This window comes from Macaca mulatta, chromosome 7 (genome assembly GCF_049350105.2).
Source record: "Macaca mulatta isolate MMU2019108-1 chromosome 7, T2T-MMU8v2.0, whole genome shotgun sequence".
NCBI classification, from domain to species: domain Eukaryota; kingdom Metazoa; phylum Chordata; class Mammalia; order Primates; family Cercopithecidae; genus Macaca; species Macaca mulatta.
The window spans coordinates 83,052,449-83,069,665 of record NC_133412.1 but is presented as its reverse complement, the minus strand read 5'-3'; the positions used below and the strand labels follow the sequence as shown (position 1 = coordinate 83,069,665).

The 17,217-nt window shown below is 38.2% G+C and overlaps 1 protein-coding gene across 7 annotated transcripts in view; it reads right to left on the bottom strand.

Moving 5' to 3' along the window:
• The window catches only part of CHD2 (chromodomain helicase DNA binding protein 2), a 130,003-nt gene that overhangs the window by 79,391 nt on the left and 33,395 nt on the right, over window positions 1–17,217 (bottom strand). For 3 of the 7 annotated variants that reach the window (XM_028851326.2, XM_028851327.2, XM_015143064.3), the window contains 8 exons: window positions 12,464–12,571; window positions 10,409–10,549; window positions 8,356–8,489; window positions 7,264–7,489; window positions 5,848–5,948; window positions 4,501–4,545; window positions 4,154–4,332; window positions 1,349–1,473 (listed from right to left, as the gene is read on the bottom strand). In XM_028851326.2, coding sequence (XP_028707159.1) covers window positions 1,349–1,473; window positions 4,154–4,332; window positions 4,501–4,545; window positions 5,848–5,948; window positions 7,264–7,489; window positions 8,356–8,489; window positions 10,409–10,549; window positions 12,464–12,571 — 1,059 coding nt within the window. Of the gene's footprint in view, window positions 1–1,344; window positions 1,474–4,153; window positions 4,333–4,500; window positions 4,546–5,847; window positions 5,949–7,263; window positions 7,490–8,355; window positions 8,490–10,408; window positions 10,550–12,463; window positions 12,572–17,217 lie in introns of those variants that run through there. The other 4 variants (XM_077940421.1, XM_077940422.1, XM_015143067.3 and 1 more) reach the window with 2 other exon arrangements.

The window sequence follows — 17,217 nt, the reverse complement described above, 5'->3', positions numbered from 1 at the left end:
TACATCTATATTGGTTCACTGTTAAATTCTCAAGGACTAATGGATCCCTATGTGAAAAGTAAAAAGTTCCTCTTCAAAGTTTCCCCTTTTGTTAAAGAATAAATAATAAGTGTTAGAAATAATAGTTTCTTTTAAAAATTAACTTCCTTCAAGCTTCCCTGCTTTTTGCTAATAACTCTTCCTTTGTTAAGCCCTATGTGGCTGTTAAACATAGTAAGGGAGTAAGTACATTCTATGTCCTTGTACTTTAAAACGGGTTATCTGTTCTGGACTATAACCTGCTCAGAAATGTCCTAACACGCCCAGACATTTCCTGGCTTACAGTCTACGCTTCTTTCTTATTTGGAAATGTTATTATTCTCCTAGTTCCCCGTAAACAACCCCTTTCCTTTGTTTTCCACTGCGCATTTACCTATTTAGGAAAGTTTTAAGTTTTTGGCCAATCGTACTCCGTCTAGATTGTGCGGTCCAGCACCAGCCAATGGAGACAGGACACAACAGTAAGGACCCAATGCGTCAGGGATAAAAACCTCTGCTTTTCTTTGTTCAGTGTGCTCTCATAACAATTAGGCTTCTGAAAAGCACCCTTTCTGCAGAAAGTAAAATCACCTTGCTGAGAAAATTCCTTGAGCACTAGTTCTTCTTTTCAGCACTGAAGAACAAGCATTTGTTTCTAACACCTAGCACTTAGTAATCAGGAACTACTTGAAATTGGTGAAGAAAATTTGTAAGTACTTCCCAAATGTACCTTTAAACCTCCAGTACTATCATTGTCTCATCTTTTTTTTTTTTTGCCCCCCCCCCAAGATTAATGTGGTATCATTATAAAAAGGATACTTTCACAGGTTCAATCTTCCTCTGAACAGGATAATCCTATAGTCTATACAGGTAGGGAGTGGGGTGAAGAGAGGGGAATCACATTCTCTACAGCACTACTGTAGGAAATTAACTTAAAAGTGTGCCTGGCCTAGAAAGAAAATACATGTGAAAAAGACATTTTCTTATTCCTCCTGAGTAACTCCTCCCACATTAAAGATTTGGGTGACTTAACTTGCTATTTACACTCATGAGTAACATGATAATAGAGGTTTCTGGCTATGACAAATTACCCACCAAATAATGAAATAACAAAGTATTCTTTATATCAGAATAAAATGGTATTATACATACATAAAAATTTCCAGGAAGGATTTCTCTCAATCATATTTTATTTCTGTAATATGCAGTGTAAAGATTTCTTGGTTGAGATATAACAAGGGTGTGAAAAAAGAAAAAAAGAATTCTTGACATCTAACAATAAAGAAGACAGAAACAGTAAGGAAAACTGCACTCATATTTTTCTACCTACTTGCACCAGGAATGAGCAAGCCAGTTGAGACCTTCTAGCTGATAATCTCGAAGTTCCAGATTCTCCCCTCCTAAATATGCAGGTTGTTTCTTTAAAGCTACAAATCGTGGTCTCTGCTTCAGGGCCTGAAAAACAAAAGCCCAAGTCTGAAAGAAAATTTTCTTACTGGTACTATGTTAAAATGCTAGTCACAATTCACGTATTCGGCATCAAAGCATAAAAACCTAAATTTCTTTTTTTTTTTTTTTTTCTTTTTGAGATGGAGTCTAGCTCTGTCACCCAGGCTGGAGTGCAGCAGCGCACTCTCAGCTAACTGCAAGCTCTGCCTCCCAGGTTCACGCCATTCTCCTGCCTCAGCCTCCCGAGTAGCTGGGACTACAGGTGCCTGCCACCATGCCCAGCTAATTTTTGTATTTTTTGTAGAGACAGGGTTTCACCGTGTTAGCCAGGATGGTCTCAATCTCCTGACCTCATGATCCGCCGGCCTCGGCCTCCCAGTGTGCTGGGATTACAGGCGTGAGCCACTGTACCTGGCCAAAAATGTAAATTTCATGTGTGAATCACCAGCTCACTCCATCACCCCTTTCTTATGGTTTATATTCCATAAGCCAGAGTTGGTTCATCCTCAAATAAAGTATTTTTAGTTAACTTGTCCCTTTCCAGAAATAAGTCTATGAACATCATTAAATAGCACTTTATGTCTTCTCTATTATATGGCAGTGAGAGTCTCCTATTTTCAGAAACAATTATCTTCATGTTATCTTATTCTAAAAAGTACAAAACATTGCCTCCAGCTGTCATATGCTAAACGCAGTTGATCTTCACCATAACGGGATTTGTAAATTCAGAAATGCAGCCTATCTACCTTAAACCCTTTAAATTGTGTGAATTTGGTTTTCCCTTCAGAAACAACAAGGTTCTGAAGAGAAGGTTTTCAGCCCCAGAGGCTTGAAGGGTAGCATTCTAGTGAGGTCAGCCTCTATGGTTTGCATAAAAATGTGGATTCTGTGGCCAAATCAGTTTAGGAAACAACCGATGAAAAAGTTAAACAAATTTCTTTACTCATGACTTTTCAAAGTCTAAAATGTGTGTCCATAGTGTGAATTTACAGGAGAAATTTATTCAGGGATGTATCCCAAAGTTACATGGCCAGAAGTCTTTTTTCAGGGGACATTTCTCTGAAGATTAGTGCACTCTAGGGTACATTATGAGAAGTATCATCCTATTAAGAGTATTTGATAAGGTTACTGATATATTCAGCTCTCCTATGAGGGCCGCTGGCAGTGAATGGAATCTGACTGCTTACTCTCCAAAATCCAGCCATCCATCCATTCCTACCAAACCTACCCCGTAATTGTTCTCCCATCCACTCCTTCCATGCCACTGTTACTTCCCTTGTCCTCACACTACTTCTTCATTCATGGACTTCGATGACATCTTACTGGCTGGACCTTCTGGCTTTAATAATTACTTACTCCAGAGTCTCCTATATACTGCTATTAGATGAAGCTTTCTAAATAAAATACTGTTTTCATACTGCCACTGTACTCAGTAGTACCAATACCTAGAAGATAAAGTCAAAATACCCTTCGAGGTAGCCAAGATACACAGTTTGACCTTGATGTACTTGTCAACATCATTCCTCTTCTCCTCACCCCTGGAGTCTAGCAGTCTCCTACTGAACTACCACTACAAGAATCTTTTTCTTGATACCTTCCATGGGAGGGCAATACCCTGGGCCCCCCTCTTGTCTGTCCAGCCAGCAGCACCAATCCATTATACAAGGGCCAGAGGCAGCTCGAGAACCACAACTTCCTCTTAAAACCCATTCAATGAACACTGGAGCTCAGAGACTTCTACATCGGTGCTTCTCTGATCACATTTTCCCTATCACACTCTTTGACCAGCAATTAAATACTGGTTTTCACAGATAGAATTCTAGTGCCATTAACATGAATGTCAACTTCTAGAGACATACCACTTGTCTGATATTTTATTACTGAGGACCCAAGCACATCACTTTCCTGATGGAATAAATTCCAAGGAAAGGATTTATACAGTCAATCTAGCAAATAAGCCTATATATTTAACTTCTAACTTAGAATTCAAAGATACTCGCCTATTATATCACTTCCTGCTCTCAGAAAGGGTATCACAATCTTGCCCAGGTTGACCTCAAACTCCTATGCTCAAGCGATCCTGCCACCTCAGCCTCCCAAGTAGCTGGAACCATAGGCGTGAGCCAATGCATGGTGGCTCACGCCTGTAATCCCAGCACTTTGGGAGGCCGAGGTGGGCAGATCATTTGAGGTCAGGAGTTCGAGACCAGCCTGACCAACATGGTGAAACCCCATTTCTACTAAAAATACAAAAAATTAGCTGGAAGTGGTGGTGCGTGCCTGTATCCCAGCTGCTCAGGAGGCTGAGGCAGGAGAATCACTTGAACCCAGGAGGCGGAGGTTGCAGTTAGCAGAGATAGTGCCACTGCCCTCCAGCCTGGGCGACAGAACAAAACTCTGCCTCAAAATAAAATAAAATAATAAAATAAAAGTGTCTAAATCCTTTTAAGTACTCTCCAAAATATCTCTATTTCTAACTATGTAAATTGCAAGATTAAAGAAGTCAACAAAGCCATGAAATAATTCATTCTCTGCTTTTGCTTTAATGTCACATTTAAGTCACCTTCTTTCACTTCAAAATGGCAATCACCATTTCATTTTGTAAATTTTCTCAGCACATATGTGACCAATCCTCTGTATCAGTATATCTTCTCCCTGAAAAAACAAAAGCCAACCATCACCATACCTTGCATTCTCTTGTTGGGATGGTTTTTGAGTTGTTCCTACTGTGGAAGCTGTCAATGCAGTTCTGGAATTTCTTTCCAATGAGGGCTTCATCTTCCCAGCTACACTCTGAATAGGGCAGTCCCATCCATTTACATAGATATTCAGGCTCATTTGAGGGTGCCGGCTTCCGACTGTGAGCTATTTCATATAAAAAAATTTATAGATTAGCAACTGTCAATTAAAAGTGAAAAATGACACTCTGTTTTATGCATAATCAACAAAACATCACATGGCAAAAGAAAATAATCTGCAAAACATACACTGTTCTGAAATGTTGAACATTTATAAATAAAATTTCTTGCTTACCTGGAAAATCTGTTTGACCCAATGTAGATTTACTTGTCTTTACAGCTAAACAAATACAAAATAAGACAGAAAAGTTATAAACACAATGAAGAATGAAACAGTTTAGGTTCTATGAATAAGAATGCAAATAGATTCTACTACCTCACATCTTAAAAAAAAAAAAAGATCGGGTACAGTGGTTCACGCCTGTAATCCCAGTACTTTGGGAGGCCGAGGCAGGCAGATTGCTTGAGGCCAGGAGTTCAAGACCAGCCTGGCCAACATGGTGAAACTCTTGTTTCTACTAAAAATACAAAAATTAGCCAGGCGTGGTGGGGGTGGGGAGTGCCTATAATCCCAGCCACTGAGGAGGCTGAGGCAGGAGTATCTCTTGAACCCAGGATGCAGAGGTTGCAGTGCGCCAAGATCACGCTACTGCACTACAGCCTGGGCAACGGAGCGAGACTCCATCTCAAAAAAAAAAAAAAAAAAAACAAAAAGGAAGAAGAAAAAAAATTATTTTTCTCCTCTCTCTCTCAGGCTGACACTCCACTTCTCTGTCGCTCTTTGTAAGAAAACTCCCCCAATGAGTTGTTTATACTTGCTATCCCCTCTCATTTTCTCTGGAACCTACCCTAGCCACACCCTCACCACTCCATGGATGCATTTCACCAGTGCCAAATTCACAGATCAAGTCTCAGTCCTAATCGTCCTTGACTGACAGCATTTCCTCCCTCCTGGCTATGTGAATCACTTGGCTTCCAGGGACCCACTCTCTCTCAGCTCTCTTCCTGTCTCACTGACTGTTCTTTCTCAGTCTCCTTTGCTAGCTTCTTTCTGACTTCCAAAAGCTGAAATGCTCTCATACTACTTCTTACCATGTGGTACTCTATTTTTGATGATCCTGTTCAATCTCAGCCTTTAAATACTACCTAAATACTGATAAATTTCCAAATTTAAATCTCCAGCCCAGACTAAGAGTTCTAATCTCCAGGTTCACATATGCTGCAGCCTTCATTATATTCTCCAATTAGATGACTAAGAAGTAAATCAAACTTACAAATATCAAACTAAGGTCTTGGTTCTCACTGCAATGATCGGCTCTTCCCTTCATTTTTCTACTTCAGTAAATGGTACCTCTATACTTCTACATGTTTAGGCCGAAAATCTTGACATGATACTTAACACCTCCTTCTTTCATCCCCCACATCCAAATTTACCAGCCAATCTTCTTAGCTTTTCCTTTAAAATAAATCTAGGACCTGTCTAGTCTCCAAAGTGCATTTTTTAAATTTACATTACTCCCAAAAGCAAAAGCCATTATTCCTTGAGTTCAAACATGGCTGAAGTGAGTTACCATGTACTTACCTATTACTCTTTCTACTATCTGATACTGTTTATTCAACTCTGAAGCCAGCTCCTGTTGGCAATTGAAATATTCTACATCTTCAGGAGAAACTTTCCCTAACCTGGATGGCAGACAGACAGAAAAAGTACACGTAAACTAAAGTTTGGGGATCCACACACAATACATCAAAGCAAAAGTCAAAGGTGGAAAAGAAAACCTATTTTTTACTCACATCTGCCCCTTGAGTAATCTTTACTAGTAATTAGGCCAGAGATTTTACAAAAAAAAAAAAAAAACAAAAAACAAAACACACACACTTTTAGAAAACACTCATAGAAGGATATACCAGTTACCTGCCTCTCTGATGTGTCCTGTTTAAAAAGAGACCTAAAAATAACTATTTTATGTGATAGATTCATGTGACAAATTCACACATCTAAACAGATCAGGAAAATAAAACTATGCCTTTTCTCATAAATGTATGGGTTTTAGGATTGATTAAACACGACTTTTGGAAAACTAGTTATTCTTAGTACCAAAACTTTTCAGATGACAACAGCAGCAACTTAACATTAGAATTATTGTATTTCAGAGGACTTCAAATTTCTAACTGCTTTACAAGCCTACCTCACCATCTAAGGGGTACATATTTTCAGTTTTGAGTCAAAGGAAAAACATGTAAGTTACTAAAGTAGCACATTCTGCACAGTAATAAAACCAGAATTACTGTCCACATTCCACACACAAAAATAGGCTGATCACACCACACAGACAGGTATATCTTCAGGCTGAACTTGATACCATTATTACCCAGTTTAGGTTTGTGTGTGGTATAGCTCCACATATTTCCCATTTACAACACCCAGACATTCAAGGCTGTAAGTAAACTAAACACACGAGGACTGTCACAGTTTTAGTTACTTAATCATCTCCTTCACATCATTTCTGCAAATTGTATAAAACCAGAATTAGTTTTAATTGTATCATAACCCAGAGAGTTCCAGAATATTCTTTACATCTAAGCCATCCCAGCCTAACTACAGGAAAATAACAAGGTGCTTAAGAGAATAAGCTCTGGATTCAGGGTGTCAGAATTCAAATCCTGAGTCCACCCACAGAACTGCTGTGTGCCATATTCTCCCCATCTATAAAACGGGTAATAACAGTACAAATCTCATGCATTTATTGTGAAAATTAAAGAATGTGTGAATAATGCTCCATAAGCTAGTTAACTCCAAAAACTTGGTAATCGTATATAAAAATATAGTTATCTTCTGGTCACAATCTTATAAAATAGAATTGTAAATGGCCCCATGTTTAGATGATCAAAGCAAAATCTGAGATTCTAGATAGCTGTGATCTCCATGTATTATTTTAAAACCTCCCCTTCCCTCAGGCTGCAAATATATTTCTTTAATCCATGATGGAAAATGTACCATTGTTTGATTTCATCCTCTTTTTTCTTGAAGTTCTCTAGCTTTTTTAGGCCCTTCACTTTCTGTTGCTGTAAGGATTCTTCACTCTCCCATGTGCTGTGGATGTAAGACCAACCCTTCCACTTGATGAGGTACTGGATTTCACCTTCATCCTTTTCAGTGTCAAAGTCACCACTAGGGTCTCCATTAGCTTCAATCGCATATACAGTAGTAGAAGCTCCAGTGGCTGCAAAAGGATTAAGTACACTTGAAAGAGAGTATATTACACTAGATATTAAAAAGCTTCTCAAGAAAGCAATTCTCTAAAGACTCCCTTTTTGGATGAAGCATCAAAATAGTCCAACCTGAAATAAGTACAAACTCACAAACAGCACAGGATGGACTCAATCACAAATTTCAAGTATTTTAAAAATGCAAACCCAATTTTTACATATTCCAAATTTTGCAGGTGAAATCAAAGAAATCCCTTATCCAAAAACAATAAAAACAGAGCAGTAACACCCTTTTGTTTTGGTCCCTTACTAACTCGTAAAACAAATCCCTCTCTCCAAGACTAAGGATAGAACATCAAAATATCCTCCTCCAACCTCCCCTACTCGAAGTCCCCTGTTAACTCTCTTAACCTCAATAGAAGACAGAATGAAGAAAAAAAAAAAAGCCAAAAGAAAAAGCATTTTGGTATTTCCTTTACGAAAGTTTAATGCAACTTAGTTATGAGATATCTAAATTAGGTATTTAAAAATCGTCGATAGTACCAAAATATGTATTTAACCAAGTTTGGTATTTTCACAAGGAGATTAAGAAACAAATAACCAAAGATGGATTTGCTTAATGTGAATTAGCAGGTATCTCTGCTATATCACTGCTTTATAAGACATTGACACTTATCTATACTAGCTTAACTTAAAATCTTAAAGACATAGTGGACACATTCCTTTGTCCTCAGCTCTGAAACACTGGGTCAGAAAGACTTCTACATATCATAACAAATACAGCAGTAGACTAAAATTCATCACATCACAGCTAAAATACCTAAAATCTGAGCCTTACTAAGCATATATAAAATGCAATTTGCTCCCCAAATACACATACCTCCTTTCTTTCCCAGTCTTGAATCTAAGACTTTTTCAATAGTTTCACTATTATCCTGCTGTTCATCAACTCCTTCTCCAGTCATTTCAATGAGATCATCTGAGTCAGTCTCAAAGTCATCATCTTCTTTGTAACTGCAAGAGGAATAATGCTGAATAAATGAGAAATGATCTCTTCAGAATTAAACTGTCACACATAAGTATCACTAGAATAAGAAACCATACCCTTTTGGTTCCAAAAACATGTTGTTTTATAGATCTGCCATTTGGTAGGTTCAAAGCTTGCTTTTTTTTCCTAAAGAGCTGATGCATGCTCCTAAGCAACTGTAGGAAGTCTAACTCATATTTGAAAATAAAAATGCTATATTTATACTAATTTGTGTAAGCAAGATAAATAAAACTATAAGGACACTTCTATTTTTTTCATTTTTTAGTATCAGATTATTATGCAAAAAAGCAGACTACCACAAAAGAAGAAAAAGCATAATGGAAGAAAAAATGTACTACCATTTAATCAGGCAAAAAGAGAAGCAATATTTCTAAAATTAAAAATTTCAACCCTGTTTGTTGTCTCCCAGTAACAAGAATATGAAATTTAAGTATTCCCAAACTGTTGGAAGCTTCAACACAAGTACTTGATGGTTTACAAAACGAAAAAGAAAAACACTGGCTAGGCATGGAGGCTCACACCTGTAATCCCAGCACTTTGGGAGGCTGAAGAAGGTGGATCACGAGGTCAGGAGTTAGAGACCAGCCTGGCCAAGATGGTGAAACCCCGTATTTACTAAAAATACAAAAATTAGCCGGCACAGCAGGCGCCTGTAATCCCAGCTACTCCGGAGGCTGAGGGAGGAGAATCACTTGAATCTGGGAGGTGGAGGTTGCAGTGATCCGAGATCGTGCTATTGCACTCTAGCCTAGGCAACAGAGCAAAACTGTCTCAAAAAATATATATACACACATATATAACTCTCTCTCTCTCTCTCTCTATATATATATATATATATAATATATGTAACTTCCCATTTAACAACAAATGATTGAGTCACAAGAAAGAAAAACAATCCTGGATGTAGTACAGTTATAGTAAGAAAAAGTGCTAGGCTATATACTAGCATACTCAAAGCCTAGACCTAGCTTTGGAATTATTAACTGGATACACTGAATAAGTTATGAATGTCTCTAGGATTCATTTTCACCATCTCCAAGTAGAACAAAAGAAATCTGTAAAATCTAAAAAAAAAAATACTTGATTTCTATAAAGTAAACTACTAGTGTTTGCATATATCTGTTTCTTTATTTCATTTTTTTTTTTTTCTTTTTGAGACAGAATCTAGCTTTTTCGCCTAGGCTGGAGTGCAATGGCATGATCTCAGTTCACTGCAACCTCCATCTCCCAGGATTCTCCCACCTCAGCCTCCCAAGTAGCTGGGAATGCAGGTGCATGCTGCCACCACACTTGGCTTTTTCTTACTTTTTGTAAAGACAGGGTCTCACCCTGTTGTCCAGGCTGATCTCAAACTCCTGGGCTCAAGCAATGTGCTTGCCTTGGCCTCCCAAATTGTTGGAATTACAGGCATGAGCCACTGTGTCTGGCCTATTTCACTAATAATAATTCCTATTAATGCTTCATATCCTATTAGTACTTGATAAAATTAGATTCAAGTAGCAACACATTAAGTTGAACCTCAGAAAAATGTCTGTGACTCAAAAGAGCAATTCAGAAGTAGAAATATAATCCAAATATCTTTAATGAAAAAAAAGTTACGAAATGAAGATAATGCCACTAAGTCACCATTGGACAGGAGGTGAACTTGTGGTGGTTCTTTAGCAGGAACGAAGGCTTCAAATGAGCTATTGCTACTCTTTTCATATTCCCCTTGGCTCAATACCATTCTTTTTGCAAGAAAGCTAACCAGATTTCTGAAAACAACCTCAGGACATAGGTTGTTATTTTTATCTATTAAGTGCACAACCCCGAACTTATGAGAACCAAACTCTAACCAACTACTTTATCACACTGCACCAGTGAAACATTCTGGGGCACAACTTACCTAACATTTTTAGCCGCTCTTCGACGAGTCTGCCTTTTGGGAGCTTCGTCGTCATCATCATCCTCATCAGAAGAATCTTGCTTTTTTCTCTTTCCACGCTGAGTCTTAGGCTGCTTTTTAACACGAGGTTTGGGCACTGTTCTAAAATGAGAAGAGAAACAAAAAGCTAAGTCTTCACTCTATCATTTGGTGTCTACTTTATATTACAGTATTTCCCAGAGCAGTGGTTCATACATCAGAATGTAACATTTCACTTGGGGAATGATAAACATGCATATTCTTGGGCCCTACTCCCTGAAATTCTAATTCACTAGAAATTTGGATTTTCAACAGGAGGGTCATTCTTTCTAATGCTGATAATCCTCAATCATTTATGGGAAAGAATGTGAATATTTCACAAATGTTCATCAGGATGACGTGATATAAAAACACATACACAGCATTTTGTTCATGGTAGTATCTCTTTGGCAGACAAATTGGAAATAGCTATCAAACTATTTTACTTGTAGGAATTAACAGTTTTACTTGTAGGAATTAATCCTACTGATATACACCTAAACAGGCATAATAAAGTATTCACTATAGCATTATTTGCAATAACAAAACATTAAGAAAACTCTAAATATTCTTCAACTAGGAACTAAACAGTACCATGTACTCATTAAAAAAAAGAGTTTTCTGTATACTAATACGAAAGGATTTCCAGGATAAAGAAACCTACAGAACAAGAAGCAGAGGATGCTATTATCTGTGTGAAGAAAGCAACGCACAAGAAGTAACTATACATAAAGACTACCTAAGAGACTGTGTGCCCTGTCACAGAATTAACTTCGACAGACCAGGGAGATGGCCAGGACTGAAAGCCACAGTCTAGAAGCTCACATAAGGAAATCCCCAAATATTCCATCAGTGATAAAAAGGTGAAAGAAGTAAGAGAGGGAGAGAAATGAAAACTCATGATCACATTTATTATCTCTTTCTCTCATACCTCCCATACCTTTCTCATAACCAAACCTAGACAGATGATAAAGGATATAATAAATAATGAGTAAAATTCTAAAAGACAGAACTGGTGTGACATTTCAGTCTTGAAGCTTACAATGAGATAAAATAAGATAAAATTCAGTTGACAAATTCCCCTGCTGGGGTTGGGGGGTAAGCACAATGTCCTAGGTCAGAGGTTAGCAAACTTTTTCTGTAAATGGCCAGAGAGTAAATACTTTAGGCTCTGCCAGCCAAGAGGCAAAATGGGGCAAAACGTCCTTAACGTAATGAAAGAAAATAAATTTTCACAAACTTTTTATAAAATTCAAAATGAAATAATCAAGTACATTTACTGCTATATATCTACCAATGAGAACAGAATTGTTTTTGAGGGGATAACATTTCACTTAATTGGAGTTCAAATTTAGTGCTCTCTATCCTTAAACTGTAAATTAGAAATGTTCACCTATAAAAACTATTCTTAGCTCACAGGCCATATAAAAATAGGTGCTAGATTAAATTTGGCCCAAAGGGCATAGTTTGCTGAGCCCATTCTAAGCAATACTATAAGAAGGTAATTTTTCCTGGGACCTGTCTGTCTTCTGACTCCCTTTTCCTGTCATCACTATCTTAGGCTGCCATCTGTCTTATCGAAAATTAGCATAATTTGCTGCTATTTCAGCCTACCTCCTTCTCTACACAATCAGAATATTTGTTTAATGTTATATAGATTTTATGAACAAGGTAATAAACCACTCAAGTATGCTTTAAGCCAGGCAAACAGTGTTTTAAACAATTTGTTCTCCCAAAAAGAGACTGTACTCTGGCCAAACATATAAGGAGTTTTACTAAAAGCGGAAGACATGTTTGCCCCATGATAGCTAGTCTGTGAAGAAAGAATCAGTAAGACCTGCAGTGTAGGCTGACTGAAAGTGAACCACAGACATCTAAAACCCAGAATCAAAACACAATGTATCTCATTAAAGCTCTCATTCTAGCACGACATCATCCTTCCCAATCTATGGCAGATTAAGCTCATCCAGAAGTAGAGATTTTAAGCAAACAGTGCACCTTCTGGGCACAGGTCTTCTGGCTTTTACTTTCTTTTGCTCTGGCTCACTCTCTGCACTGGTGCCTTGCTCCTGTTCATCTTCTGAGGGTTCCTGTTTCCATTTTTCTCTGTGATCAAAGCAAAACAAAATAATTTTTTTCTAAAAGAATCCTTCAAGATAAATGATCCAACAAAACCAATTTCAATGTTACTATCCAAAGGGCAGAACATGCATATTTCAGATATGCTAAGAGAGATTCTAGCTCCGTTTAAACTTGAATTGTGATCCTTCCTGGACTACATAATATCTATTCCTATTTTATCTCCAGTAACAAAAATAAATAAAAATGGATATATATGTATTTTTTTAATTTACTGCTATTACTGACAAGACTGAAACCACAACATGCACAAGATCAGTGGTTCCAAAACTTTAGAATGTATCAGAACCACCTAAAGGGCTTGTTAAAAAAGATTTCTGGGCCAAGTGAGATGGTTCATGCCTGTAATCCTAGCACTTTGGGAGGCCAAGGCGGGAGGATCACTTGAGTCCAGGAGTTCGAAACCAATCTGAGCAACACAAGACACCTCTCTAAAAAATTAAAGTTAAAATTTTAAAATTGAGACAGGCCTGGTGGAGTATGTCTACAGTCCTAGTTACTAAGCAGGCTAAGGAGGCAGAAGGATCACTTGAACCCAGGAGTTTGAGGTTGCAGTGAGCTGTGATTTTGCCACTGTACTCCAGCCTAGGTGATAAGAGCGAAACCCTGCCCCCATTTGCCCCATCCCCCATAAAAAAAATTTCTGGGCCTTAGACTTTCTGATGCGGTAGGTCTCAGGTGAGGCCTAAAAAATATGAATTTCAACAAATTCAAATAATGTTGGTACCGGGAAGAAACTCTGAGAACCACTATACTAGATACTGTAAGTCTTTAGAATACATTTAAGGAAACAGTCCCTAAAATTATTTTTCAACAATAAACCTATCATATAACTAAATAATCTGTTCAGCTACAGATGTAGTTTTTATTATTAGATACAGTAGATGTTCCTTTGCTCCTTGAGATCTTAGAAGGCTTGAAAGAGTCATAACCTACAGGTGTCCTACTACCCCAAACAGTTTTAGTTTACTTGAAAATCAAACAAGATATTGCAGGGACCTCACTCATTTCTCACCTGCAGGGAAGAGGAAAGAAACGTAAACAGCTGCTGGGCATGAAATACCTAGGAAAAAAACTGACAGGCAAGTGCCTGAGGTGTCTCTGTAAATAAAACAATACCAATTTGTCTATGGGTCACTTTATAGGGAATGAGGTCATACTAAAGACAATAGCTACAGAACTGCAAAGTCAAATCAATATTCTTCTTGGGAGAACAGGTCAAAGTAACAGTGAAAGCTTACTAAAAGGAGGTGGCTGATCTGCAGATTGAGAACCTTCCTAAAAGCTACAACAGTCACCCTATACCTGAATTGGTAGAGACCTTAGGGGGGAAAAAACAACAATTCAGGCCTTCCATGGACAGTCAGTGGAGCGCTTTTATAAATATTACTCAACTTCTACTAGCACTGCGTGTTTTCATATGCATTTCTCCAGCAGATGGCTCCTTGTACACCAAGCCTTTTTGTTCCAACTTTGTACCAGAGATTAGCCAAAGTCAGGCAAATGGAGATGTTTCTTTGTTAGGATAAAAAAAAAAAATTAAAGAATGCACAATCAATCAGTCAGACAGGTAGGGGTGCTACTGGTAAGACAGAAAGGCCTGTTAGTATTGCCTAATATCCTTCAGTCTCTTTAAAACAAAGACCTTCATATATACACTCTGGACACTGGTCTAATTCTGCTTCCCCGGAGCATAGTACAATAAATATTTGCTAAGAATCCAAGGAATATAAGGTGATCACCAGGAAGGAAGGAAGGAAGATGTTTACAGTAAGTGGGAGACCAGCACATGAGTCTGCAGTCTCCCTTAGACCAAGTCCACAACAGTTTACCCCTCAGAGGGTGCTTATACAGTCACACTGGAGACAAGGAGAAGCATGCTTGAAAGAATATGAACAGCTATTCCTTCAGACAAGAAAGATCCACAGTCACCAATAAATTCTAATTACCGTATCTCCCCCAGGAATTGAGAACCTAAACCAGGGCTACCAATGAGGTCCACTTCTACAAGTATGGGAGACAGCAAACACAGAGAATTGATGTGTTGAGGCTAGAGTTTTCCAGTTAGATTACAGATTTAGACTTATGAACAATCGGGAGACTTAGAATCTCCCAATATAAGAATGCAAAAAAAAAAAAAAAAACTTAGCAAATCAACTAGTCTAAAGCTCTCCTCCCAGAGAAGGAAACTGAAGTGCAGTGAGGAAATGAGTTGCTTGGCCATATCACCAACCCTCAGCCCTGCTACTCTCAATCATAACTCACTGAGGACCAAAGAATCAGAAAACATTAAAGCCAGGCTTACACATCCTAGGAGTATCTGAAAAACTCAGCGTTTAAAAGGCCTAAGTGTGTGTGTATGTATATTTGAAACTGGTTGGATTCTTTCAAGTTTCCTTTTAATTTACAAGAACAAGAAAAAAGATAGTAAGGACCAGCAATACTAAGTCACTGTGAAGAATGGGTGAAGTGAAAAAAGTGACTGAGCAGGTTACAAAGAAATTACTTCCCATCCCTACAGATGTATAAGGCTCTCCCACATGTGAAACTGCTGTCCTCTCCTACATTACTGGCCTCTTATAAAACACAAATCTTATCAAGACTCCACCACTAAGCCATACATTGTAAGTCAGGCTACAATAAAGGATAGTTTAAGATACCAGATCGTGAGCAAAAAAATGTGACTTGGAACCAACCCAAATGTCCATCAATGATAGATTGGATTAAGAAAATGTGGCACATATACACCATGGAATACTATGCAGCCATAAAAAAGGATGAGTTCATGTCCTTTGTAGGGACATGGATGAAGCTGGAAACCATCATTCTCAGCAAACTATCACAAGGACAAAAAACCAAACACCACATGTTCTCACTCATAGCTGGAAACTGAACAATGAGAACACTTGGACACAGGAAGGGGAACATCACACACCGGGGCCTGTCGTGGGGTGGGGGGAGGGGGAGGGATAGCATTAGGAGATACACCTAATGTAAATGACGAGTTAACGGGTGCAGCACACCAACATGGCACATGTATACACATGTAACGAACCTGCACGTTGTGCACATGTACCCTACAACTTCAAGTATAATAATAAAAAAAAAAGAATACAGACACACACACAAATGTGTACCAAAGGAAACATAATATCCAGCTTAAGAGGCCATTAACAGAATCCCCTAGATATCGTAAAAACACAAAATTCAACTAAATTTTTCCCAAAATTTTGAGAATTAGGGAGAAAAATACCAAGATTTAGCCAAAAGGCCGCAAGGCAATGTAAACAGACATGGAAAAAGTCAAAATGCAACTTAAATGTACGTAATTTTCTTCCTTTATTGGGAAAAGGTGGTTGGCTAGACACAAATCCTAAGAAAGACAAATCAACTCTAATCAACTATAAAGTAGGAAATGAACAAAAGCTACTTTTAAATATAATGAGCCAGAACTTTGACCAAGAATTGGTAAGGTTTGCTATTAACTGTAAAAAAGAAAACTCCTTTTTCCTCCACTTAGAAGACATCTGGAAAAGAGGGAAGTAGCTACTTTTGTTTCTTCAATCTTCAGTGGATTTCCCCAAGAAAGGATGCCTTTCATAAAAATTCCAATGATCATAGGAAATCTGAGGCTAACAGTGATTCCCTTCCACTGTGTTACAGATATGTGACAATCTCCAATTCAAAACACTGGAAAAGGGCCAGGCACAGGGGCTCATGCCTGTAATCCCAGCACTTTGGAAGGCCATGGTGGGAGGATGGCTTGAACCAAGGAGTTCAAGACCAGCCTGGACATCAGAGTGAGACCCAGTCTTTACAAAAAATTAACAAATTAGCCTTGTGTGGTGGTATGCGCCTACTAGTCCCAACTACTCAGGAGGTTAAGGTGGGAGAATCACTTGAGCCCAGGAGGTCAAAGCTGCAGGGAGCTGTGAATGTGCCACTGCACTGCACTCCCACCTAGTAAGAATAAAATGCTGTCTCAAAAACAACAACAAAACAAAACCATCAGGATGAGGAGTCAACAAAAATCTTATACAACATTGAGCAAATTTGGGTAACATTAACAGGTAATGCACGAAAAAAAGAGTTCAATCAAAACAGCATGAGTTGGTCAAATAAAATTCAATGTTTTGTTTGTATGACTCTAAGTCAGAGATACAATCTCAAGATACTCACAGGGGCCAGATGAGAACAAAATGGAGAACTCTTGGTCCGTCACTGTTACATGAGCCAGCATTACCAAATTTTCTCAAAAGAAGCTAAAAACACAGATTGTTATGCACCATCTCTCAATTAAACGATGCCAACTAATTTTTAAAAATTTTAAATATTGTGCAGGTACATTGTGCTATATAACTTCTTCCAAGCTTTAAAAATATGAATACAGCTGGATGTGGTGGTACATGCCTGTAGTCCCAACTACTGGGGAGACTGAAGCAAGAGGATCACTTCAATTAAAGAAACCAGACATGTCCTTTGCAAGGTCATGGATGAAGCTGGAAACCATCATTCTCAGCAAACTATCGCAAGAACAGGAAACCAAACACCGCATGCTCTCACTCATAGGTGGGAATTGAACAATGAGAACAGTTGGAAACGGGGTGGGGAAC